The sequence below is a fragment of the Argentina anserina genome, chromosome 7, assembly GCF_933775445.1.
Source record: "Argentina anserina chromosome 7, drPotAnse1.1, whole genome shotgun sequence".
NCBI lineage: Eukaryota > Viridiplantae > Streptophyta > Magnoliopsida > Rosales > Rosaceae > Argentina > Argentina anserina.
In genome coordinates, this window is record NC_065878.1 from 13,744,141 (window position 1) to 13,769,277 (window position 25,137).

General features: G+C 37.4%; 3 protein-coding genes, 2 long non-coding RNA genes and 1 pseudogene across 9 annotated transcripts; 4 read left to right on the plus strand and 2 right to left on the minus strand.

Moving 5' to 3' along the window:
- Positions 1-250: 250 nt before the first annotated feature.
- LOC126802382 (uncharacterized) lies at positions 251-3,143 on the plus strand. 5 transcript variants are annotated; one of them, XR_007672951.1, is made up of 7 exons: positions 251-877; positions 1,082-1,229; positions 1,756-1,872; positions 2,006-2,110; positions 2,210-2,315; positions 2,425-2,656; positions 2,839-3,143. It is a non-coding gene; the product is annotated as an uncharacterized LOC126802382 (long non-coding RNA). The 5 variants fall into 5 exon arrangements; XR_007672954.1 differs by lacking the exon at positions 1,082-1,229 and having other exon boundaries at positions 251-957; XR_007672950.1 differs by having other exon boundaries at positions 1,082-1,872.
- A 1,256-nt stretch (positions 3,144-4,399) lies between these two features.
- LOC126803208 (cytosolic sulfotransferase 15-like) lies at positions 4,400-5,437 on the plus strand (annotated as a pseudogene).
- Positions 5,438-5,653: 216 nt separating this feature from the next.
- Positions 5,654-7,215, minus strand: LOC126802871 (uncharacterized). Its single transcript, XM_050530578.1, has 3 exons — positions 6,911-7,215; positions 6,511-6,657; positions 5,654-5,957 (listed from the first exon to the last, which is right to left on the minus strand). Exons 1-3 carry the CDS (start codon positions 7,160-7,162, stop codon positions 5,814-5,816), a joined length of 543 nt encoding a protein of 180 aa, XP_050386535.1. The 5' UTR covers positions 7,163-7,215; the 3' UTR covers positions 5,654-5,813.
- Positions 7,216-7,794: 579 nt separating this feature from the next.
- LOC126802872 (uncharacterized) lies at positions 7,795-10,840 on the plus strand. Its single transcript, XR_007673019.1, has 4 exons — positions 7,795-7,939; positions 9,155-9,193; positions 9,365-9,409; positions 10,238-10,840. It is a non-coding gene; the product is annotated as an uncharacterized LOC126802872 (long non-coding RNA).
- A 123-nt stretch (positions 10,841-10,963) lies between these two features.
- On the minus strand, positions 10,964-13,256 carry LOC126801624 (uncharacterized). The gene is made up of 3 exons (XM_050529042.1): positions 12,965-13,256; positions 12,437-12,583; positions 10,964-11,275 (listed from the first exon to the last, which is right to left on the minus strand). Exons 1-3 carry the CDS (start codon positions 13,217-13,219, stop codon positions 11,132-11,134), a joined length of 546 nt encoding a protein of 181 aa, XP_050384999.1. The 5' UTR covers positions 13,220-13,256; the 3' UTR covers positions 10,964-11,131.
- A 9,530-nt stretch (positions 13,257-22,786) lies between these two features.
- Positions 22,787-24,051, plus strand: LOC126801577 (elicitor-responsive protein 3-like). Its single transcript, XM_050528971.1, has 5 exons — positions 22,787-22,922; positions 23,107-23,172; positions 23,289-23,415; positions 23,507-23,636; positions 23,870-24,051. The coding sequence occupies exons 1-5, from the start codon at positions 22,856-22,858 to the stop codon at positions 23,876-23,878; spliced, it is 399 nt and encodes a 132-aa protein (XP_050384928.1). The 5' UTR covers positions 22,787-22,855; the 3' UTR covers positions 23,879-24,051.
- The last annotated feature ends 1,086 nt before the right edge of the window (positions 24,052-25,137 follow it).

A 25,137-nucleotide genomic window follows, 5' to 3' on the forward strand; every position in this document is an offset into this window, starting at 1 on the left:
TTTAAAAAACGCCATTAATTTTTTTAATTCAATTATATGTTATATGGAGACGGTTCACAACGTTAATGACGTTTAAAAAACGCCATAAAATTTTATGGTGTTTATGGAAAAGTCGTTACATGTTTACTTGATGGCGATTTCAAACGCCATGAAATATTCCACATCCATGGCGTTTCCTCTGGCACCGAAGGACATAAAATTGATATAGGCGGTGGGGGTCTTATTTCATTTTAGCCTCAAATAATTGGGATAGAAAACCCTCCTCTCTCACCAACACTTGGTTGCAGTTAGTGGATAAGAGCTAGTGCAGCTTAAGCAAGGTCTCGGATTTGAGGCATTGTGGTTGCAGCAGTGCGTGTTGGGAGAACTATCCCCTCCATTCGTAGGTCTTTAAGGCTTGCGGGTTAATCCCCATCAGTTATTAAAGAGGGCTGGATGGGGAATTCCTTCCAGGCAACTGAAAAAAGAAGAAGACCCTCCTCTCTCATTTTCCTTACAATTGAAAACTCTCCTCGCTCTGGCTCCGAACCCATCATCCTCTCCATAAATAAAATCAAACCCAAACCCTTAGGTCAACATCCTTCCAAACCCCAAAATCGAACCTCTTCATTCGCAACACATCTTCTCTTCTGGGTTTTGGACTTTGAGGGCTTCAAGTTCTCTGGGTTTGGACTTTCTAGGGTTGATCCTTTTCAAATATGGGTTTGACTGCAATTCGAAAGCATTGGGTTTTCACTTGGTTTCTCAGATTGTGGGGTTTGATTTTTGATTCATTACTCACTTGCTTTTTTTATCTTTAATTTCTCAAATTCTAGGTTCGGCTGGCAGTTCGAGCTTCAATCAGCTTCTTGGAATCAAGGGAGCTTCCCAAGGGACTGTAAGTCATCAATGCTGGCTGGTTATGTAACTTTTAAATGAAAGTTAGATGTCTGTATGAAAGTCAAATCTGAACATGAAGTAGGCAATTAGGTATATATACGCAATAGAAACTGTTGCCTCTGGTATGAGGATTTGTTAGAATGCTTCTTGCAATGAATATCAAGTTGGTATGATTGTATTGAGACTGATTTTTGCTATGCAGAATAAAATGGAAGATTCATCTTCGGCTGACCAAACATGTTGGTTCAAAAAATATTCCCATTTCCCACCTGCATGATAAACCTTTTTAAGTCTTTGCAAGAACTCAGGAATTTCATGCAGTAATATTGCCATATATATATAACTGCCGCGTAAGTTGTTAATCCTTGATAACCATTCACCCACATTGAAGAAATTGTTCTTTATTTGGGCTTCAACTTCATCGTAAAGACTATACCTGCCATAGTTACTTTCTTTGTGATCATTCTTTGGATAGAATTGTTCTTCTGCCACCCAGCATCATGGTCTGGGTAGAATTTTTGGATCGTAGGTTGTGGAACTTTAATTTTGTTTCTTTATTAGTCCTGCTACATCTGGTTGTAATCTGTACCAACCACTGACAGGTAGAATTCTTTTATTTTTTTTCTATTAGATATAATCTTAAACATGATCTAGTGTTGTTTCATCAAATAGGTGGCTCTCCATTGGTGGGATTCTTGTATTTAATTTATTTATTTACTTAGTAAAAAATTGATATAACTCATTCCAACTAGTTTCTATGTTCTTTTCTTATATGGAACCATCTTTCTATGAGGAAATAAAAACTTCATTAAACTCTGTATATTGTATGATGCTACTGATAATTAAGTTGATCATTTTGGGTAAATCTATTTGTAGGTTCTAAAGGCACAATCTGCTGGAAAAGCAAAAGGCTGCTCTCATGTTTAGTACCTTGACTGTGTCTACAAAAAAATTCTAGATGAGGTTTCATCACGCAACATATTTGTTGTGAAGGTAATGTGATTACATTTGTGTGTCTGATAATTATTGTCATCGTTGGGGTGGGGTGGGGTGAGATGGAAATTTTGATAATAACTATTTGTCAACAAACTTATATGATCGCATTCTCAATTATCACAATTTGCAGCATATTTTAACGTGACTGAAGATGTAGATGAAGAGACGGACCATAATTTGAGCAAGGCAAGGAGGCGAAAGAGAAGATGATGTAACCTATAATGATTAACTGAAGGTACAAATTACATCTAATCATCTCTTTTTTTTGTGGTGCTTCTGAATTCCTGTAGACTTGTAGTGAAGGCATCACACAATTTCTTTCTTCTTTTGCTAGAAACTCCAACAATTTTGCTTACCACTCTTAACCATGATGTACTGTCGGCATCTATTATCAATTAGAGTCAAATTGTAATGCTACATGGTCTAGATGATGGTTTAAGGTGATTATCCAAATTGCTCTTGAACTGTAATCTGGTTTCAAATGCTCAGTAAAATCGAATAATGAACACTGAAGTTTGGCTCACAGAGTGCCTTGTGCTATTTGTGCAGATGCTTGAAGTTTGCTTCTCCTATGTGTTGTGTCATAACCCATAACTCTCAACACTATGGGATTGATAAAGATGATTATTTACTCCACATTTGTATTTTTCTGTATTTATTGCATACTTTGTGTTTATTGCATCTTTTAATACTACTTTTGTATTTAGGCAGGCTAAAATTTGTTGAAATTAATGTTTTGTTGAAAGAACGAAGTTCTAGAACATAAGGTTATTTTGTGAAGGTAACTGCTGCCCTTCTGCTTGTTACTTCTATCCTACTATGCAACTAGGGTTAAAATGTCAATGGCATCTGAATTTTGTGGCATATGTATTGTTCATACAACCATATATAAAAGTACAATGATAGGCCTATAATATGAAATTAAGTTGTTTATTATTTGATGTTTCCCTGTTTGGTATATAGGAGGGTGCTAATCTCCACCAAGTTTCAAGGCAACCGCTGCTCAACTCCACAAGTTTTATTAGTTTGGTTTAGACAACATGAATTTGTAAAAAGAGCAATATACATTACACTGAAAGTATGTAGATTGATTCTTTGATGTACACGAAAAGTAGTCTTATAATTTTTTTTTAAACTGAAAAAAAAATACATGGCGTTTTTCAATGAAAGAAATTCCATGACGTTTAACAAACGTCATTAATTTTATAGTGTTTCCGAAACGCCACGGAAAATCTTCAAACGCCATGGACGTGTTTGGGAAAAGACGGCGCCGGTTTTGATGGCGTTAAAGGGTGACGCTAAAAAAAGGCCATGCGTTTTTCAAACGCCATTGATGTGTTGTGTGTACTAGTTATCAATCAGTGGATTTTCCAGGCCTGTAATCTACATGGATCTTTATTTTTTTTTTCTTACTGTTAGAACTTTTCTCTACCGCATATATAACCTCTTTTTTTTTCTTTTTCTTACACCACCGTTTTCGCAGTAGCAAACGCCGGCCACGGCCTCAGGCCTCAGCGCACTAGCAGCAATAGTTAACTGCATCGTAACATAGTTAACATAATTGGTGGAATCCGATTTTCTAAATGGTTTAAGTTCCGATCCTAGCAAATCATCATATTTCACCCTCGTACGACAATCACATCCCCAAGTCACTTATAAAGACAAAAAAAATTGGTATTAATTTTTTTTTAATTAGGACTAGCATCTCCTACTCTCTCTCACACTCAATCCCTCTACCAACACATATACATACACACACCCACACCCAATCTCCTCCCACACCAACTTCTCTAATCTCACACGGACCACCAATTTTTTGTTTCTTTTTATCTCTTGTGTCTTCTTCTCCCTTCTTTTTTTCTATAAAATTAAATCTCTAACCCTAAAAACTAAAGCCTAATTCTTAAATTAGAGTGATTAATTTCGGGGCCTCCACTCCTCTAGTGAGCACTGGATGTCATGATTGAATTGAGGATTTTCCTATTTGGGATTTCTGGCTTTCTACGTTTGCTTTCCATCCACCCTCGGTTACATATGTTTGGAGGTATTTTGATGCATATAATGTAAAACAATCAGTTCAAAAGTGAATCACATAGTATTTTGAGTACATTGTCAAAAACATTTTTTGCCTTCGGCCAAATTCCAAATCCTCCATAAATTACAATTCTAGATCAAGCATCCCCTAAACACCCGTCCAAGATCCGCCACTGGTTATACCTACCAAGTCAGAAAATAAATGCATGCAACAACCACCCCCGCCAATGAGCTGCACTCCCTTCTTAATGTGGCTGCAATGTTGCCAATCAAATGTGGGAACTGGTGGGGTTTTGAGGGATAAAGCCACACTACAGTGTGTGGCTGTTGCTCAAGATTGTACTATTGCAGTAGTGCATGAGATGCAAGATCCAGAGAAGTTAGCTTTTTAATTGATGTATATATGTGTAGGTGTTTCTCTGAGTTTATATTCAGGCCTGGTTTAATCACTAGATACCAGTAAGTACTGCCAGTTCAAATGACTACTAGTATGCCTGAAATTCATGAGCCGGCTGACCATGAAGAAGAAAACCTCAGTATTGAGTGTAAACAATTCCTTCCTTCTCTCCCCAAAGGAAAAGGCTGGACAACACCTTACGAATATCAATTCCAAGGCTTTTGGTGCTCTCCCCCAATACTCCAAGCCATAATCTCCTTCCAAAAGCACTTCCAAGCTAGGGACTCCGACATAGTTGTGGCAGCTTACCTAAATCCGGCACAACATGGTTGAAAACCCTGACGTTTGCTGTTGCGAATCGACACCGTTTTGATATAAAGGTCCATCCTTTGCTCACTTCCAACTCTCATGATCTTGTGCCATTCATTGATTTGGATCTCTATATAACAACCTAGTTCCTGATTTCTCATCCAACTCTCCTGAGCCAAGATTCTTTGCCATCCACATTCCTTTTTCTTCTTTGGGTACTGTTAAACACTCCAACTGTAAGATCGTTTATGTTTGCAGAAACCCTTTCGACACTTTCGTTTCCCTTTGGCATTTCACTAATAAACTCGCACAATCTTTAGCTCCAACGTCCCTTGATGAAGCCTTTGATAGGTACTGCCAAGGCATAGGGTTTTATGGTCCATTTTGGGATCATATTTTGGGTTACTGGAAAGAGAGCTTGAAGAGACCTAACAATGTGTTATTTTTGAAGTACGAGGAGATGAAGAAATATGTTGTACTACACTTGAAGACAATGGCCGAGTTCTTAGACTGCCCTTTCACCGAGGAGGAGGAGAGAAACGGTGTAATTGAAGACACTTCAAAGCTCTGTTCTTTTGAGACCACGAAGAAGTTGGAGATCAACAACACCGGAAAGAAGGCATGGAGCACCGGAAAGGATGTCGTCAACTTAGAAAATAAGAACCTGTTCAGAAAAGCTGATGTGGGAGATTGGATTGGGTTAATTATTTCACCCCTGTGATGGAGGAGAGAATGTTCAAACTCATAGAAGAAAAGTTTGGTGGTTCAGGCTTGACATTTGAAGTAACTCCCGAGCTAGCAGACCCTGTCCGTCAGAACTAGTTTGGAGTTCCCATGAATGAAACTCTCTGGTTAAGTTCTCCATTGATAATTTGATATGGTATCTGTCTGCCTATTTCTTTACTTTCAAGTGTAAGGTTACCTCCCATTGTAATATTTCTTCCAAATCATATAATCCTAGTAACAAGTGGATAATAAGGATCTTATAATCCAGGCTAGGATGAACAAGAGTTTCAATCATTCTTTTAAAATGTCTCCTTTTCTTCTATTGAATGATCTTATTATTTCAGAATGTGTAAATTACTAAAATCTATGAGCCAGAGTTCAAAATGAACACTTGCATATGGCATGAACCATTGTTTTCGTTCGTGATATCAATCAAATAAGGCAACCACAACAACGTTAATCACCTAATTACTCAGAGTTTCGAAACGGGCGTGTGATAGAAGGTAGCACGAGCAGTGTAGACCAAGTTCCCGGTTTTCTTGAGCTTGAACTCTTGTGCAACCACAGTTAGGTTTCTCCCACTCCGCACTACAGATCCATCAACTATCACCTCTGCCTGCAGATATGCTGTGAACCCTTAAACGAATACTGAAATAAATTAAGATTGTAAACAATGTAAACTATGCACTTATGCAGACCAGATTGAAGTCATTCAGCAATAGAAATAACAAGGTCCTATGTTACTCAACGCCATTTACATTCAGCACATAACACTTCAGAATCAAGGATTGTGCATTTTCATAACCTATTAATGACACTATGTCTTCTTCATTGAAGTTATGATGCGTTATTGACAAAATCCATAAGCCAAGCAAGAAATTTGTGAGTCCAAAACCAGCATCAGCCTAATATATTCAAGGTTCATGAGACCAGAACCGATTTAATGAGGTTTCAGAAAAACACATCTCCATTTGTACAAGATGCATATTAAAAAAGAACTGAAAATAGATGGTGCTCATAGAGTTGCAAATAACTCATGAAGTGTCATCAGTCTATACCCTAAGTATCAACAATATCCTAAATCATGTATACATTGCATTATAAAGTCAGACAGATTAATCAAATACAACAGTTGAAACAAATTGAGTGCAAGTTCCTAAAGGACTCACATTCTTTGGTGCAGAAGAGAGGTAAGAGATACTTAATTCCCCTAGGAAAAGCTCCTTATCTTCAGCCACCACCGTTCTCGCAGTAGTGAAGGCCACAGCCTCCGCAACAGCAGCAATAGCTCCTCCATGAAATCCTCCAAATTTATTCTACTCAATCGAGAACAAATTTACTCACACTGTTAGTTTCAATAGTTTGTATCCAGACAAAGAAAGAAAGCAGATTAACCCCAATATCTGTAGCCATATTATTTATCAAATTTAACAAAAATGAAATGGTGGAATTGGATTTTCAAAGGAGTCAGAATTCGGTCTCCTAGAAAACTATCATCTTTCATCTTGGTATAGAAAATTCATCTTACTATTATATCTTGCTGAAAAGTGAGAAGCAAGTAAAGCTTACAATAACAGCAGGTTTGACGGAGACCAAGCAAGTGACGCGGCCTCGTAGGACTATCAGAGGCTTCAGAATCCCTCCAATTAAGTTGGAGTAGAAGCCTTCGGTACTGCAATAATCTGGGACATCTCCACAGATCCCCACTCTTTCCAGAAACCTCACCAGTCGGTTCAAGTGTTCTTCAGGAATGTCCTTGGAAATTGTTGCTTTGGAGATGGAAGCAAAGCTCTCTGTGAGAGCTATCGAGGGCTTTGCCATATTTGTCTTGTTGCCGGTTCTTGAATCACTTGGTAAATACCAGAGTACCAAACCAACCAACCCGTCTATTTCCTAATTTACTATCCAATATTTGGGGAGGCGTGCATTACTGTTCACAAATGACAGTGAAGTGAAGAAATCGAAGGCTGATTGAGGAAGCAAAAAAGATGAGATTTTTTTAGCAACTGAAATTTCATTCCAAGAGCAAAAACACCCAGCAACCAAACAAAACAAAATAAGCAGAAAAGAAAGACGAGCAAAGGAAAAACAGAAAACAAACTACACCACCAAGAAGAGATTGATATTCCGCTTTTATTGCTAGCTTTAGAGTTTGGCCTCCTCTGGTTGCCTTATAGCCGTAGGTATGTCATCACATTTTATTGGGGATTTTTACTTTTTATTGAGAATTTCATTGAGAATCTAGATAAATGTTTGAAAAAAACAAAACCCTCTCTTTCTCCTTATGCACTTTCTCAATTTGGTTAATCTCTTGATTCTAGAAGCTCTCCGACGATCATTCACAGGATTTGGGTTTCCGTATTCACTATGTCTTCAGAACTTTATTGGAATTGTTAATTTCCTTTTTGTTTTCGTTTGGTAATCATCCTCTGCTAGATTTTTCGTTTGGTTATGATCACTTTGCTCTTTCTGGTGGCAGCGTTGGCGTGTCAGAGAATAATTGGGGGTTCTCCGACGTATAAGAGATCTCTGGGTCGTCTGCATCTGCATTCTATTCTCTAAAAGCTCTCTGCCGATGTCCTCTTCTCTCTATTTGAGGTGGGTTAAGTTTTTCATAGAATTTATCTGTTTGGTTTTTTTTTCCCTATTGATATTTTCTGGCTGCTGAGGTGCTCACCTTGGTATCTGTTTATCATAGGTATGGTTCATTTTCTTTTGGCAATTTAACGATTGAATCTATTTTGGTGATTTAGTGTTTGTCTGAAATTCAGTAGTGTTCGTTGTTCTCAAGGTTTGATATATCATTATTTCCAGGTACTAATTCTGAGTTTTTAATAATTTTGGATCTGGTGGATTGCTCTTCTAAGTGTACTTGGGTTTGTACGCTTATAATTAGTTAGATTTTGTGTGTGGGTGGGATATGTTGGCATTCTTTCTCAAAGGTAGCAACTTAATTAAACCAAACAACCAAATGAATCACTAGGTGAATGAAGCTTTTAATGAGAATCATCTAACATATATGGGAAAAGGGGAGGAGAAGCTTATTCAGCTAGAATTAAAATTTACAGTTTTTAGGCTTCAATTTCCTATGGTAATGGATGACCAAATGAGTTTTACCAAAATGGAATTTGTTGATTCATGATAGATGGTGACAATAAAGACAACAAAAAACCAATAGTGGAAAAGGAAAAAACAAACAAGACTGCTTCATACTAAGTAACTTATAGGCGTTCCTAGACACGACCTCATATTCTATTGCTTCTGCAGATTTATTTTGTCTCTTTGTTTCAGTTAATTTTGTCTATATTTTTATAAACTTATAATTGTATAATTGTATTTGAGTTTTACTAATTTGGTTTTCTTTCTTGCTTTCAAGTAGTGGGAAAGAGTACATGTTGTTTAACTTATTAGTGGTGAAAATTCAGGATTCTTCAAATGGTTATGTGGTTAGAAAGCCATCTCTAGAATTCAAACGGTTATGTGGTCAGAATGCAGAGTTTTTTGGTTTCGTTGTTGTTTGCTTGATGCTGTTTGATTTTGTCTGGTCTTTTTTATTGTAATGTGATTTTGTTTGGGTTCTCTGATTTTTGTTGAGGAAAGGGTGTAGCAATTGTGGTTTTTTTTTTTCCGATTGATGAGATCATTGGATTTCAGCGTGTTTTGTAATCAGTTGGGTCATATTGTTGCGTCTGCATTTGGGTACATGGAAAAATATTCTATAATGATGTGTGTCATTTTGAACTGTTTTAGTCTTTATGTTTTGCTATTAATGTGTTTTGTCTAAGGGTGTCTATTTTGTTTGTTTGTGTTTAGGTTGCTGGTAATAGTGAAGCAGTTTTGACAATACTGGAGGTACGATGGTGATTTTTGGTCTTAAAATTTGATCTAAGAGTTATGATTGTATGCTTAGATCAAATGGAGTTGTTCGGTTGAAACAGATATCTCTTTTAATTTGTCAGTCCGTCTTCTTTGTTATTCCTTATATGTTTGGCTTTGCTGATAACTCATGTCTTCTTTTGCAAGGTTGAAGGTAGTTTCCATCAAGAGGACTAAAAGAAGAAGATATAGGTAATTGCTTTTCTTACTGCAGGTTTAGCTTTTTTAGAAAAATTGTGGTTTCAATTTGTTTTTGTTAGTCGGTATGCATTTAATACAAACTTATCTGTGTTACACTGCAAATTTTATTTTATTATAATTCATCTTGCATATTAGTAGAGTTAGATAAGGACAAAATGTTCTGAATTCTGTCAACATAAAGCAATGGGGATTTGGTCTATTGTTTTTGGTGTATAAATGTTTCTCAAATTGATATGTTTCAGTTCTCTACTTATCTTCTTAATAATAATTGATATCAAGTTTGGCGATTTTACAGGTATAGTGTTCTAAAATTTCACTCTTTTTCGTAGTTACACAACGTAGTTGGATCTTTTGTGGCTGAGTTTCTTGGTTAAAATATATTTGTAGTCAATTTCGTGTTGTTGGTCAATAGAGGAGTTAGTTGTGTGGTAATATAATAGTTGCATATTTTACACATGTAAATTTGTTTAAGCATTAATGCCATTCGATATTGGTTGTACGTACATGGAGAATTATAGTGCCGAAACTCTTTTTTGCTATTTATAATAGTTACTGTAAGAATGTGTGGTAGATTGACAAATAAGAGGGACAAAGTGGAGATTAGAGATAATGCTAGCATATATTGCAGTACTACTACCTATTGGAGATTTGTTAAATGTGTATGCCTGATTTGCTAATTATGACTTGCTCTCTTTCTTCAATCACATTTGTTTTGCGGTGTAATTGGCTTTGATAAATACTTGACCTCAACTACTATCATTGTAATATGGTTGATACATCTATCTTTTTCTAACATTTACATCAACGATCTCTTCTCAGTATTAATGGTGTGCTGACAGTGAAACACATCCTCCCAGATCAATAGACTTCAGGATCAGCAACAGAACAAGATCCAATCATAGAAAGAAAAAGAGGAATGGATGCAGTTGCAAAAGCACTATACCATCTGCCTCAGGATCAAATAAGAATTTGGAAACGTAAAACTATTTTTTTTACATATATCCGCAGACTACTTAACTAAAAATTTAACATGTCATCTTTTCATAACTAAGAGTTGTATTTCATTTGATTCAACATGATAGGGAACTGAGTGGAGCAACATCATCAACAACATTTTGTATGATCAACTAGGAATGGCTTCGTTTTAAATGTAATATATGTGTTTAATGTAACTTAATATAATTTATTCCCTCCATTGATCTCCCATACATGTCTGAATCTTACCCTTTAATTACCAGCATACACAAACCGCATCTTACACTTTAATTACCAGCATACACAAACCGCAGCAACGCGGGGCGTCTAATCTAGTCTTATTATATAAGTAGAGAGTGACATACTCGCATTTTTCTTTCCTCCTCATCTTCCTGTCCGAAAAGAGCAAGGGGAAGTTGATAGATATCTCTGCAAGATGATTTCTTTTTCAGGCTGTAGAAAGTAGAAACAGAGATAGAGAGCTTTCATGTCATAAGATTTTAGTTACCGTCATAACTCCATGTTTTTATTCCTCTCCAGTGAAACCTTTCGCATGAATAAGTACTCAGATTCTTATTCAAGGAATCAAGGGTATTATTGGAGACTAACTTGTATATACATATTGCCAGAATCAATTCAGCCAAATACCACAATTGGTAATATGGTGAAGGCAGAGCGATGAGGTACAAAGTGAGGTAACACAAATAGAGATATACAGTCAATACTCAACATCCAAATTCATAACTTTGAAACAGGCATGTGATAGAAGGTAGCACGAGCAGTGTATATCAAGTTGCCTGTTTTCTTAAGCTTGAACTCCTGTGCTATTACAGTCAGATTTCTTCCACTCCGCACTACAGATCCATCAACTATCACCTCTGCCTGTAAAGAAGTTGCAAAGAAATAAATGACTGATGTGAAAAATGTAAATTAAAGATGGGAAACTACACATGAAAAGATATCAGAGAGAGCAGTAGAAATAGAAATAACACTATTTTTACTCTTTGATTACAAGGCCAATGCCAATTAGCTCATAATACCTTTACAATAAATTTTAATTGTCATGATCAGGTAAATTACCTAAGCAGTGATGAACTGAATTGTATACGTACCTAAGATCATTCAGCTACATCAATATTTGAAGAGCATAATGTAAGATGGATGGTAGTTTTGGATTAAATCTACGCACTAGAATAGACTTTGAGGTTCAACCACTATAAGCCTAATCCATACCAGAATGATAATGTTAACACTATGCCGTTTGAGTTTCATTTAACTGGATGAATGGCCCACCTTTTGGCCGATTATCTGTGCTGAAGTACTTCCACATTGGCATATTAAGAAAATGGTTTTGAAGATTAGAAAGTAATCACATATTTTTAAGGAAGACATAAGAAAACCATTAGAGGTCTGTATGTTTCCATTTTTTGCCCCAATTGTTAAGTCAGAATGACCTCCATTTGAAAAGCATAATGTAAGATCAAAGGTTGTTATTGATTAACCAATATTAATCCATATACTATATCATTTAGGACATCTGAGTTGTTCACACAATATCTACGTAATTCATTCAATAATGATAAGATAATAACTATACTGTTTGAAATTCAAAATTTTTAGCTGCATGGTATGTTTCACCTTTCGGCTCTTCTGTTAGCCTGTATATATGCCAAAGCACTTGCACATTGACATCTTAAGAAAATGACTTTGGAAAGCAAGCAATCTCATTATGATTAGTAAACAAATCATAGTGGTCAGAAATTTCTACGTTCCGCCCCATTTTTTAGTCAGAAGAACAAAATGTGCTCACCTCCATAATGGCATATGAAGAAAAAGGTTCCAAAGGAAACCAAACAATCTTTTGTGTATCAGTAAAGTTATAACAAGTAAAAGGCAAGTTCTGATCACAATATACGAGTACATCTTAAGAGCATCAACAATACCAAATACTATGTTCTTGCTTTAGGGTCATTCATTGACAAGCAGTCCGTTTCATCAAATGCAAAAGTTACCGGAATTTAGAGCACAATAAAAAAGACTCACATTCTTTGGAGCAGAAGATAGGTAAGAGATGCTTAGCTCCCCTAGAAAAAGCTCCTTATCCTCGGGCACAACCGTTCTTGCAGTAGCAAACGCCACCGCCTCAGCAACGGCAGCTATAGCTCCTCCATGAAATCCACCGAAAAAGTTCTTCACATTCACATGCAAATCATCAGTCACTTGCTTCTATTGCCAAGCCAGTACACCAAAACAAATCAAACTGAACCCAAATTCTCTACCCCCTTTCCTTTTGTCACAAATGAAAAACTCCCGACCAAGATTTAGGTTCAATTAGAGTACAAATAGAGCCTAGTCTAACAAGTATCCAACTTTAACTCAGATTAAGTAACACCCAGATTAGAGATCAACTAAAAAGGGATTAAATATAAGCAAATATGAAAAAGGGTCCTAATCTTTGCCCTTGTAGGAGTTGTAGCAATCAAAGACAAACCCAATTGAATCCAAAGTAAGCAAACACAAACCAATGAACAATGTTATAGATTGAAACAGACACAGAGAGAAAGACTTTACAGTGAAAGCAGGTTTTACGGAGACAAGGCAGGTGACACGGCCTCGTTGAATGTCGAGGGGCTTGAGGATGTCGAGTACGAGATGGGAGTAGAAGTCTTTAGTATCGCAGTGATCGGGAACAGGGCCAGAAATACCGGATATTTTGAGAAAACCCAGGACACGCTTGACCTGTTTTTCAGGGATGTCCTTTGAGATTGAGGCATTGGAAACAAAGCTCTCTGTCATATTAGTTGATGGGTCTGCCATCTTCCTCATTTGAGTTTGCTCTTCAAGTCTTCATCTGATTGAGTTTGCTCTTTATCAATACAAGTTATCACGGTTAGGTATGTTACTTGGAAGCCATCGTTCAATTATCAGAGTGGCGCAGCGGAAGCGTGGTGAGCCCATAACCCACAGGTCCTAGGATCCACAGGCCCATAGCCCATAGCCCATAACCTGGCTCTGATATCATTTTGTTTTTTTAGTGTTTCTTACTTTCTTTTATTTGTTTTGGCTACTTTCCTCCTCTACAGTTGAGTGAGTCAACATATCATTCACACTGCAATCAGCCACTTATCCTTACAATCATATGCTCTTGCTAGCATTTAGATTACACTAAACCAAATGAGAATGTATACAACTGACCTCTTTGCACTCTTTAAAGTTTAAACACAACTTAATTTCTTACCATTTTACGTACCCAAAAGCAACATTTAAGTTTAGTTAATTTACTAGGTGTTGAGGTTTTTACGCAGCCAGTAACTATATGTAACTAGGTTTCTACTGTGGTACGACCACTTTATAAGAATGTTCCGGTCATGGTGCTTGAAGCCTTCATGCTTTATGCATAATACGGCATATGTTGTAATGTTTCTTACCTTTGAGCTATTGTTTAAGCAATACATCATATTATTATTTGAACTATTTGTTCAATACATGATTTACCAAACACTCGAAACTGTTGAACATTCTCATAGTATAACTTGAGGAAAACAGTTTGCCAAACATTGGAATGATTTTATTCACAAGAAAACTAAAACATTCCCGTCTCTTGACTACACCAACACTAAAAAACATTATTTATGGCCACAAAACAATCCCAAACTTCAAAACCCAGCTTGTGAAAAACTCTCTTTGGGAGGGGTCATATCTATATTGCTCAACAACCCTGAAATGGTAGCTCACTCAGCCACCATTTGCGCGATGTACACAAATTTATTATTCAACCCGAAACGTACACTATTTAGTGCTTCACAGCCAATTTTTTCCCAAGGAGTTTTTTAGTATTTGTATGATAACGGCAGCAGCAACATGCCTTGGAGCTATATGATAAAGCTTGAGCCTTTCTCTACTTTGCCACGGCGCCAGGTACGTGCATACCGACCTCCCCATCTTTTCCGGTTAAAATAAATTTTCACTACGCCATTGTATCACTACAGTGCTAACGGGACAAACGGCCGATAGCGTCGAACCATTTGGGTCCGGGACCAGAGCAGAACATGATTTACCACACTCTAGAAATTGTTTATCATTCTCATAGTACTTGGGAACTTGAGAAAAACAGTTTACCAAACATTGGAATGATTTTATTAACAAGAAAACTAAAACACTCCGGTCTCTTGACTACATCAACACTAAAAACAAAATTATTTATGGCCACAACAATCCCAAACTTGCCGGCACAAAAAAATACACACCCACACACACTTGTACGCACATTTGTTCTTCAACCCGAAACGTACACTATTTTAGTGCTTCACAGATAATTTCCCCCCAGAGTTTTTTTTAGTATTTGTATGACGACGGAAGCAGCAACATGCCTTGGAGCTATCTGATGAAGCTCGGGAGCCTTTCTTTGCTTTGCGACGGCGCCAGGTTGTCCGATAGTCGCGCACAAGTTGCCTGAATCTCAGCCTCTCGTGTTCGAAGTTGGAACATCGATCACGACAGTTTAAGCCCAAGTCTTCCATCCGAGCTAAAGCTGCTAGCTCTCGAAGAATTCCTTTGTCAACTCCAGAAGTAACTAGAGGCATTGGATTCAGGGCCGGTCCATTATATTTGGAGGCCTAGTGCGAATTTTTTTTCAGGCCCTATATTCGTTAAGTAATTTTATTGGGTGTTTTATATATATATATATATATATATATATATATATATATATATATGTTATAACTAGTGCAAGAAAGAACACAGATTTACGTGGTTCACTAACGATGTGTTAGCTACGTCCACGGACAGAAGAAGAACAGTTTTATTATGTTGAGGAAAAATACAGAACGGCTTGTATACAACACACAATAGGTTGTTTATATACAACCCTAAACCCGATATACTAGTCCTAATAGGAAACCATAACCTAGTATAACCTGATATACTAGTCCTAATAGGAAACCATAACCTAGTATAACCCGATAAACAGATAAGCCGCCAGAACAGATTGGATGATTCAAGGCATATATTAACAAATCTCCACCTTGACTTGAATCCTCTCACAAATAACAGATGTACCAGATGCACCATAGTGATGCCAGATGTACAGAAAACTCTTTCTTCCTCAGATCTCGCCCCCAAAGGGCAACTAACAGCTTGTAACATTTAGCAATTCCAAACAATGTTGGAACTTGCTGTGTGGAACCGACTTGGTGAACATATCAGCGGGATTGTCAGCAGTGCCCACCTTCTTCACCTTAATTCTGCTCTCATCTCTCAGAAAATGATACCTGACATCAATGTGCTTAGTCCTCTCATGATGAACTTGATCCTTAGCTAAACATATTGCACTCAAACTATCGCAATATACTATAGCCTGATCATGATGCAAACCAAGACTACTGACCAGTCCCCTCAACCATATGCCTTCCTTTGCAGCGGCTGTCAGAGCCATGTACTCTGCTTAAGTAGTAGACAAGGTCACTGTAGGCTGCAAAGTAGCTTTCCAGCTAACCACAGAGCCACCAAGAGTAAAGACATAACCAGTCATAGATCTCCTAGTGTCAACATCTCCAGCATAATCGCTATCTGAATAGCCTGTTACCAAACAGTTTGTATCACCTCCATAAATGAGACCAACATCAGACGTACCTTTGAGATACCGGAAAATTCTCTTCACAGCCTGCCAATGCTCCTTTCCAGGATCACCCATAAATATGCTGACAACACTAACAGCATGTGCAAGATCAGGTCTAGTGCAAACCATAGCATACATCAAGCTTCCTACTGCACTAGCATAAGGAACTCGAGACATGTATTCCTTCTCCTCAGCAGATTTAGGTGCAAATGCAGTAGACAGATGAATATTTGCAGCACTTGGAGTATCTAAAGATCTGGATGTAGACATACCAAACCTGGATAATATTTTCTGGATGTAGCCTTTCTGTGATAAGAAAAGCTTCTTCTGACTTCTATCCCTGTAAATCTCCATTCCCAAAATTTTTCGAGCTGCTCCCAAATCCTTCATCTCAAACTCTGCACTAAGGAGACCCTTCAACTTCTGAATATCAGACTTGTCTTTTGCAGCTATCAGCATATCATCTACATACAGGACCAGATAAATGAGGGAACCATTTGTTAACTTGTTGTAGTAGACACAACAATCATACGGACTCCTGATGTAGCCGATCTCTATCATATAGCTATCAAACCTCTTGTACCACTGTCTAGGGGACTGCTTTAGTCCATACAAGGACTTCTTCAACTTGCAAACATAGTCTTCCTTTCTGGGAACTTGAAAACCATCTGGCTGAGTCATGTAAATCTCTTCTTCCAATTCTCCATGTAAGAACGCTGTCTTCACATCTAGTTGCTCAAGCTCCAGATTCTGATGTGCAACTATGGCTAGTAGCACCCTGATAGAAGTATGTCTGACCACAGGTGAGAAAATCTCATTGTAGTCAACTCCCTCTTTCTGATGGAAGCCTCTTGCAACTACTCGAGCTTTATACTTGATGCCCTCAGCAGGTGACAACCCTTCTTTTTTCTTGAAAATCCATTTGCAAGTAATAACCTTTCTCCCCTGATCAGGTCGTTTGGTCAATTCCCAAGTCTGATTTTTCTGAAGTGATTCCATTTCATCTCCCATTGCAGCAAGCCATTGAGCTGACTCTGTACTTGTAACTGCTTCCTTGTAGGTGGACGGCTCATGAGGATCCACCTCTTCAGCAACCTGTAGTGCATAAGCCACCATGTCCTCAAAACCATACCTTGTAGGTGGTTTCCCAAAGTTTGGTCTCCTAGATCGCTCATGAGTCAAACTATGCTGATTAGCAACCATTTGTTCTGATTCTGAATGTAGGTGTTGATCTTCTTGTTGTGGTTCACTCACATCTTCAGTGACTTGTTGCTCCACCTGTTTCTCAACACTACAATTTTCTGATACAACCACAGACTTCATAGTAGGGTTAAACATAGAATTTTCATCAAATACTACATTCCTACTCAGTATAACCCTCCTTTCAGATGGAGACCAGATTCTGAAACCTTTAACCCCATCTCCATAGCCTACAAACACTCCTTTTTTAGCTCTTGGTTCTAACTTACCCTCACTTACATGATAGTAAGCAGAGCACCCAAAAACCCTCAGATTGGAGTAATCAGCAGACTTACCAGACCACATCTCATAAGGTGTTTTGAGATGTATACCTGTGTGTGGTCCACGATTTATCAGATAACAAGCAATATTCACCGCTTCTGCCCAGAACCTTCTTTCTAATCCAGCATTAGAGAGCATGCACCTAGCTCTCTCCAGAAGTGTCTGATTCATACGTTCTGCTACACCATGTTGCTGTGGTGTATTCCGGACTGTATGGTGCCTTGCAATACCTTCAGTCTTGCAGAAATCATCAAATTCAGCAGAACAAAATTCCAGACCATTATCAGTTCGCAGCCTCTTGATCTTCTTCCCTGTTTGATTTTCAACTAATGCCTTCCACTGCTTGAAATTCTTGAAAGCGTCACTTTTATGCTTCATCATGAACACCCAAGTCATTCTTGAGTAGTCATCAATCATAGACACAAAATATCTGTGACCTCCCAAAGAGTCAACGCGAGAGGGACCCCAACAATCAGAATGGATATAATCAAGCGTGCCTTTAGTTCTATGAATCGCTTTAGGAAATTTTCTGCGATGTAGCTTCCCAAAGATACAATGTTCACAGAAACTAAAATCCTTGACCTTGTGGCCACCAAGAAGATCATTCTTTGACAGAATTTGCATCCCTCTTTCACTCATATGACCAAGCCTCATGTGCCATAGCTTGGTCATATCATCCTTGTGAACCTCTGATGATGCAACAGCAGCCGAGCCTGACAGCGTTGAACCTTGCAGAATATATAAAGTACCTCGCTTGACACCTTTCAGAACCACATTGGTACCTTTGTAGACATTTAAAATTCCACATGAGCCTTTGTACTTGAAACCTTTGCTATCTAGAAGACCCAAAGAAATCAGGTTTTTCGTCATGTGTGGAGCATGCCTAACATCATTCAATGTACAGAATTTACCATCATGTGTCCGTATTTTTATTGAGCCAATTCCAACCACCTTACTTGCAGAACTGTTTGCCATAGAAATATTGCCTCCATCTATCTGCTCATAGGTTGAAAACCACTCTCTGCGTGGACATATATGATAAGACGCCCCGGTATCCAAAATCCACACATCCCTGTGATGTATGTGTGCATCTGCAACCAAGGCCAGATCTTCTTCCGAAGTGGTGTCAACTTCTGCTACAACAGCAGTACCTGATGCTTTCTCAGACTGCTTCTTCTTCTTTGGACATTCGTTTTTCCAATGTCCCTTCTCTTTACAGTAGTTACAGACATCATTGGATTTGGAACCCTTTGAAACTGGATTCTTATATTTCTTCTTCCCCGAACCTTTCTGTCCCAAACTTCCACTGGCTACCAACCCTGCAGCCTGACTGTCTGAACTAGTACCGGTTGCCTTATGGCGCATATCTCTAGTATGTAAAGATGATCTAACATCCTCCAGAGTCAGAGTATCTCTCCCACCAATAAAATAATCCACAAAATTCTCATACGACGAAGGTAGAGATACCAACAGAATTAGAGCAGCATCCTCATCATCAACTTTAACATCGATATTACGCAACTCTAATAGAACAGTGTTTAACTGATCTAAGTGATCTCTTAGAGATGTACCTTCTTCCATACGCAGACCGAACAGACGTCGCTTTAGAAGCAACTTGTTGGTTAAAGACTTCGTCATGTATAGACTCTCAAGCTTCAACCACAGACCAGCCGCAGATTCCTCCTCTGCGACTTCGGTGATTATATCATCTGCAAGGCACAACAGAATTGTCGAGTGTGCCTTCTCCTCCAGACTGGCCATCTCAGCGATTTCTTGATCCTCTGACTTCTTAACCAACGGCGCCCACATCCCTTGTTGTTTTAACAAGGCTCGCATCTTGATCTGCCATAAACTGAAGCTGTTCCTCCCTGTGAATTTATCAATCTTCACATTCAAACCAGACATCTTTCTTGGCGGAAATCACAACCAGGCCAGATAAATCTGGCTCTGATACCAATTTGTTATAACTAGTGCAAGAAAGAACACAGATTTACGTGGTTCACTAACGATGTGTTAGCTACGTCCACGGACAGAAGAAGAACAGTTTTATTATGTTGAGGAAAAATACAGAACGGCTTGTATACAACACACAATAGGTTGTTTATATACAACCCTAAACCCGATATACTAGTCCTAATAGGAAACCATAACCTAGTATAACCCGATAAACATATAAGCCGCCAGAACAGATTGGATGATTCAAGGCATATATTAACAATATATATATATATATATATATATATATATATATATATATATACGGAGCTTTTCAGGTGCGGAGGTCCGTACCTTAAGTTAAGGTACGGATTTTCATTTTTTATCAACTTTTCGATCGAGTTTTCACATCTCCACCGTCTAATATCTAGTTTATAATGTATAGATCATCTTCACAAAATTTCAACCGATTTGATGATCGTTAAGGTATCAAACTAATCAAAACCAATGGACGTATTGAATTTGCCGAACCTGAACCGTTCATATTTTGAGTAAAAAATTGAAGTTATGAGTACCTTAACGGTGATGGAATCGGGTGAAATTTTGTGGAGATGATTTATACGTTATAGCCTAGATATTGGACGGTGGAGATGTGAAAACCCTAATCGAAAAGTTGGTCAGAAATGAAAATCCGTACTTTAAGCTAAAATAAGGGCCTCCTTACCTGAAAAGCCCCGTATATATATATATATATATATATATATATATATATATATAACATGATGATGAGAGAGAGAGAGAGAAAAAATAAGTTGTGACCACAAAATAACATAAATCCACTATTTTATAAAGTGACATATAAGAAAGGGATACGAGACATCACATTTGAAAATGTAAACCATAAGAGTGGAACCTTAATCTCAAGAAGTTAACAAAATATAAACCTTTAATGATAAAATTGTATCCTATATAATATAAAACTCATCGGAGGCCTTTTAGGAAGTTGAGGCCATGTGACGCCGCACATTTCGAACACCCCATTGGATTGTCCATCTGAACTCTATAAACACGTGTCCAAGGGGTACCAGGGCTAAGCTCCTCGCTACTATAACTATATGTCCACAAGTTGCTCAGGTGGGTAATTTCTATACCTGCATATCGATCGTACGACAATAATCAATTTCCAGCCTCATATGTAAAAGCAGTCGTTATTTTAAAGTTTAAACAGGTGTGGCATCCTAAACTCTATATATAATGGTATGAAACTGAAGGGATCGATTTTATACTGGCCTACATCGATCTAACTTACATCACCAAAAGGAGGTAATTATTTGTCCTAAATATTACTCAAAATTGATAATAAATCATACCTTCCGGTTTTCCAGGGCTCATAGAATTTTAAGTCCATCTACTATGAAGTATGAACAAGGGGCTCAGAGTAGCAGTCATTATACATGCTCAAAGCAGATGGACTTAAAATTCCTAATAAAGTAATCACAGTAATATGCTGGCAATCACATAAAATCATGAATGTATCACCTATATGAAGATGTCCTCAACCTGCCAAAAAAAAACTTCACTAGTAACTCCACCAAAATCGATGCGCAATTCAAAATTGCAGCTTTAGTACAATTCGTAAATAGAGATTCAAAATTAAGCAGCTTTCTTATTACCAATGATCAAATTTTCTAAACAAGCCTCATTATTGAAGCACTCATTCCTCCGTTGATCATATATACTAAAACACAGAAGAAATATATATTACAAAGCAGACACTAGTAACCCACTAAATTAGATTGGCAATTCGAAATTGCAGCTTCATTTGATTTACTGTACAATTTGTAGATATGAATATATATAGAGGAAAGTTCACCAACAGTCCCTGAACTCATGTGGTAAGGACAGTTTGATCTCTGACCTTTAAAAATGATCAAAGAGATTCCTGAACTCTTATTCTGATATCAATAAGGTACTTCTGTTAAAACTTTTAGAATATTCCGTTAAAATATTATTTTTTCTGTTAATTTTGTCATTTTGTTAAAATTTTGAAAGAGCATGGTGGACCTAATTCTTAAAATTTATTTTTCTAAGAAGTTTACTAATTTTTAAATCTACCCTCTATACTCAAAGGTAAACAGTTATTTTATCATCATAGCAATTATCATAGCTTCTAGACTTAGGCTTTTAGCGTTTGCTAAACTGTCTTTAAAAAAACTGCAACAAGAAAAAGAAAAATATAAAAAACTAATAAGAAATATAAAGAACCTTCCAAGAAATACCAAAAATTATTGGGATATTATCTACAAAATACAGCGTAGAATCTACGCATCCCAAGAAAATATCAAAGTTCTTCAATAAATTTTTGAAGAAGATTATAAACCTCTTCACATTTTGAGCATCGGTTAGATTCGCCCTAGCTGGTATCAGAGCTTGTTTCGCTCAGAAACAAGTGAAGATCAGGCTTATGCCACAAAATTGGCTCATTTTATCCTATAAAAAAGAAGTCAGACCTAAAAATTACCAGTCTTTTTGTACTGAAAAAGCTACTGATAAGTGGCAAGTGTGCTTTCATTCAAAACATATTCAAGAAAGCCAGTACTCCATAGAATACGTTTGTAGAATATTAAATATCCTATACGACGAACATATTTATCTCCAAAAGGAGATTGGAGTAGCAGATATTGATCCGTTAAGACCTAGCCTGATTGAATTTCTAGATTATCTATATAGAGAAAAAGGCAATAACAAAGTTGCTGAACAACTCGAAAGGTTTAATCTTCGATTAGATCAACTCAAAGAAATAAATTTCCAACTAACAAATAACAAAATGACAAAATTAACAGAAAAAGAATATTTAACGGAATATTCTAAAAGTTTTAACATAAGTACCTTATTGATATCAGAATAAGAGTTCAGGGATCTCTTTGATCCTTTTTAAAGGTCAGGGATCAAACTGTCATTACCACATAAGTTCAGGGACTGTTAGTGAATTTTCCTCATATATATAATTACTCCACAACAAAGCTCCCTATTTGATACAGTAAAATCAATGAAGCTACAAACTTTACGGTCTTATCCACAGCAGTCAAACTTACTAGAAAGGTAAAAATGATAGGCGTATAACGGCCTCGTGTATAACGGAAACGGAAGAGCCTCGGAATGCAGTAAGTCAGTAACATGTGAACTCTAGTCAGATGGGGTTGGAAACAGGCAAAGATTTGTAGTCTTTTCAAGGAAGTTAAGAGTTAGGCAAATGAATTCCTCGTGAACTTCTCCCCTACATAAACTGCACCCAACCTAGCCACTCCTTTCAGCTCTCTCTTCTTTCTCAGCTCTCTGTGAAATTTCAGTCTTTTTCTTAGGTGTTCATCTCGGTCTCATATCCAAACATGGCTTACGGCACTCTTGAAGTTGTTCTCGTTGATGCCAAAAACCTCCATGACACTGGTCTTCTCAGTATGATCTCTCTCTCTCTCTCTCTCTCTCTCTCTCTCTCTCTCTCTCTCTCTCTCTCTCTCTCTCAATTAGATCCATGACACAATGGAACTGCTATATATCTTCTCTTTCGTTCAAATTCGGGAGATTTTCTCAGATTCTTTGAATATGATTATGTCATGGGTTGAATGCTCTTTTATGGCAGCTAAAATGGATCCCTATGTCATTTTCTCTGTGAAGACCCAAGAGAAAAGAAGCACCGTGGCCAAAGGTACCTCGATCCATCAGTTCATTTGTTTTAAAATTTAATTAGGGTTTTCCAAGGTTAAATGTGATGTGTGCATTCTGTGTGACTACTGAAAATTATACATGCAATTCGATTTGCAGGGCAAGGATCCAACCCGGAATGGAATGAAAGCTTCTTATTCACAGTGACTGATGATGTAACCGAGATACATTTGAAGATAATGGACAGAGATACCTTATCCTCAGATGATTTTGTTGGAGAAGCAACGTGAGTTTCGATTAGTTTGTCAAATTTATTTATCTGTGATTTTGTTGGTGCAAGAATTAGATATTAGAATTTTATGTGTGTTTTCTTGCAGGGTTCCTCTAGAGCCAGCATTGCTCACTCACGGCAGCCTTCCACCAACTTCATACAATGTTTTCAACAAGCACCAGAAACATCGTGGAGAAATCAAAATAGGCCTCAATTTCACTCCTGATCCTCATCAGGTACCATCTAAATTAAAGCTTTGTCCAAACGTTTGGTGTAGATTTTTCGATCATTCTCATAAACTATAATTTATGGCATTCAAAGCCACTACCGACTAATTCCATGTTATGAGCTAGTTTGTGCATGTCGCACCACATTGCAAATTTAAAGCTAGCACAGATTCTGTATTCTTATACAGGCGCTTTTCTGACATGATATATAAACTGACTGCCTTATAAATCTTAATTTGCAGAACTGTTGAAGAACCTCTTTTCTTTCTAGACCATAAGCCGGTGCTGCTGAGGACAGAGCTATATATAGGGGATGGAAAAAATCTTCAACGGTTCATCTTGTAGCAGAGTGTAATAATGAATAATATATGCTCATTTTTGCTATCTGAGAGAATAATAAAAAAACTTATTGTACTGTTCTGTACTTTGTATTCAAGCCAAGTATCAATCTATATATGTGTGGATCGACTTGTTTGGTGGATTAATAAGAAATTCAGTCAATTTTCCTAATGATTCTGACTTACGAATTATGATAGCCCAGTTTAATTGAGTTCATCTTCTTCTGCTGTATAACTCTGTGGCTAATGGCCTTTACTAATTTGTCCAAAACATGGGCAAAAACTTGCATACAGAGGAGTTTCAAACTTTCCAAGTGCATGTCAGCATTTTAGTTACTTGGCTATTTTCTTTTATCTATGTATGAAACTAATTAAACTACACAGCGCCTAAGGGCGGCTAACATTTGTAGTCAGCAGGACTCAAATCCGATGTACGCTAAGCTATTAACAAAGCTTGGAAACATCATCTTCCATGAAGTTTGCTTCTCTTAGAATATTATTGAACTAGACAGATATATTATTGAGAGATCAAAACCAGGGGAATTAATAAGGACTGTTATATAAATTGCTCTAGAGGATTACTATTACATAGAATGGTTAACACGATTACTTTCGTCAAGATACTAGGCATAAAGGAAAATAATAATAAAACCAAGGTTTAATAGTTGAAGATGCGGATCGACTCTCATCAGGGTCGTGTTCTTTGTCCTCCGAGAAACAACATGATGTTGTTAGACGATTGGACCTTCTTCTTGCCCTTGCGCGGTTTGCCTTTCTTCTTCTTGCCTCTGCCTACGTTGTTGTCCTCTCCAATAGGTCCACGAAAGACATAAGACAACTACCACAGCAACTGCAACACAAGTTATTATTATTGTGTTCATAGCTTGTCAAATGAGAGAGGGAGCACCTGCTAGCGAATTAAGTATAACACTAGAAGTGATTGATTGTAGGTATATCTTCCGAGTAATGAACTTCTCACCTCCTTTTATAGAAGAATTTATGCATGTTTCAAACTAGGAAAGTATAAATTCTTGTTTCCTGATTGGTTTCAGGTATGCCTTAGTTTCCTTGATTGTGTAGGATTCCCAAAATTCCTAGTCGAGAAAGGAAATTGGGTTGGGCTCCTTTATTTTCAGACTAGTTTTGACTTTTGAGAATTGAGTTGGGCTCCT

Bases quoted from the DNA above. Each gene is read 5' to 3' on its own strand.
- LOC126801624 (XM_050529042.1), bottom strand. From the start codon at position 13,219: ATGAGGAAGATGGCAGACCCATCAACTAATATGACAGAGAGCTTTGTT. The intron at 12,584-12,964 runs GTAAAGTCTTTC...GTGAATGTGAAG, and splicing joins CCGTAAAACCTGCTTTCACT to AACTTTTTCGGTGGATTTCA. The intron at 11,276-12,436 runs GTGAGTCTTTTT...ACTTCTTTACAG, and splicing joins TATCTTCTGCTCCAAAGAAT to GCAGAGGTGATAGTTGATGG.
- LOC126801577 (XM_050528971.1), top strand. From the start codon at position 22,856: ATGGCTTACGGCACTCTTGAAGTTGTTCTCGTTGATGCCAAAAACCTC. The intron at 22,923-23,106 runs GTATGATCTCTC...CTTTTATGGCAG, and splicing joins CCATGACACTGGTCTTCTCA to CTAAAATGGATCCCTATGTC. The intron at 23,416-23,506 runs GTGAGTTTCGAT...GTTTTCTTGCAG, and splicing joins GATTTTGTTGGAGAAGCAAC to GGTTCCTCTAGAGCCAGCAT.
- LOC126802871 (XM_050530578.1), bottom strand. From the start codon at position 7,162: ATGGCAAAGCCCTCGATAGCTCTCACAGAGAGCTTTGCTTCCATCTCC. The intron at 6,658-6,910 runs GTAAGCTTTACT...TCGATTGAGTAG, and splicing joins CCGTCAAACCTGCTGTTATT to AATAAATTTGGAGGATTTCA. The intron at 5,958-6,510 runs GTGAGTCCTTTA...GCATATCTGCAG, and splicing joins TCTCTTCTGCACCAAAGAAT to GCAGAGGTGATAGTTGATGG.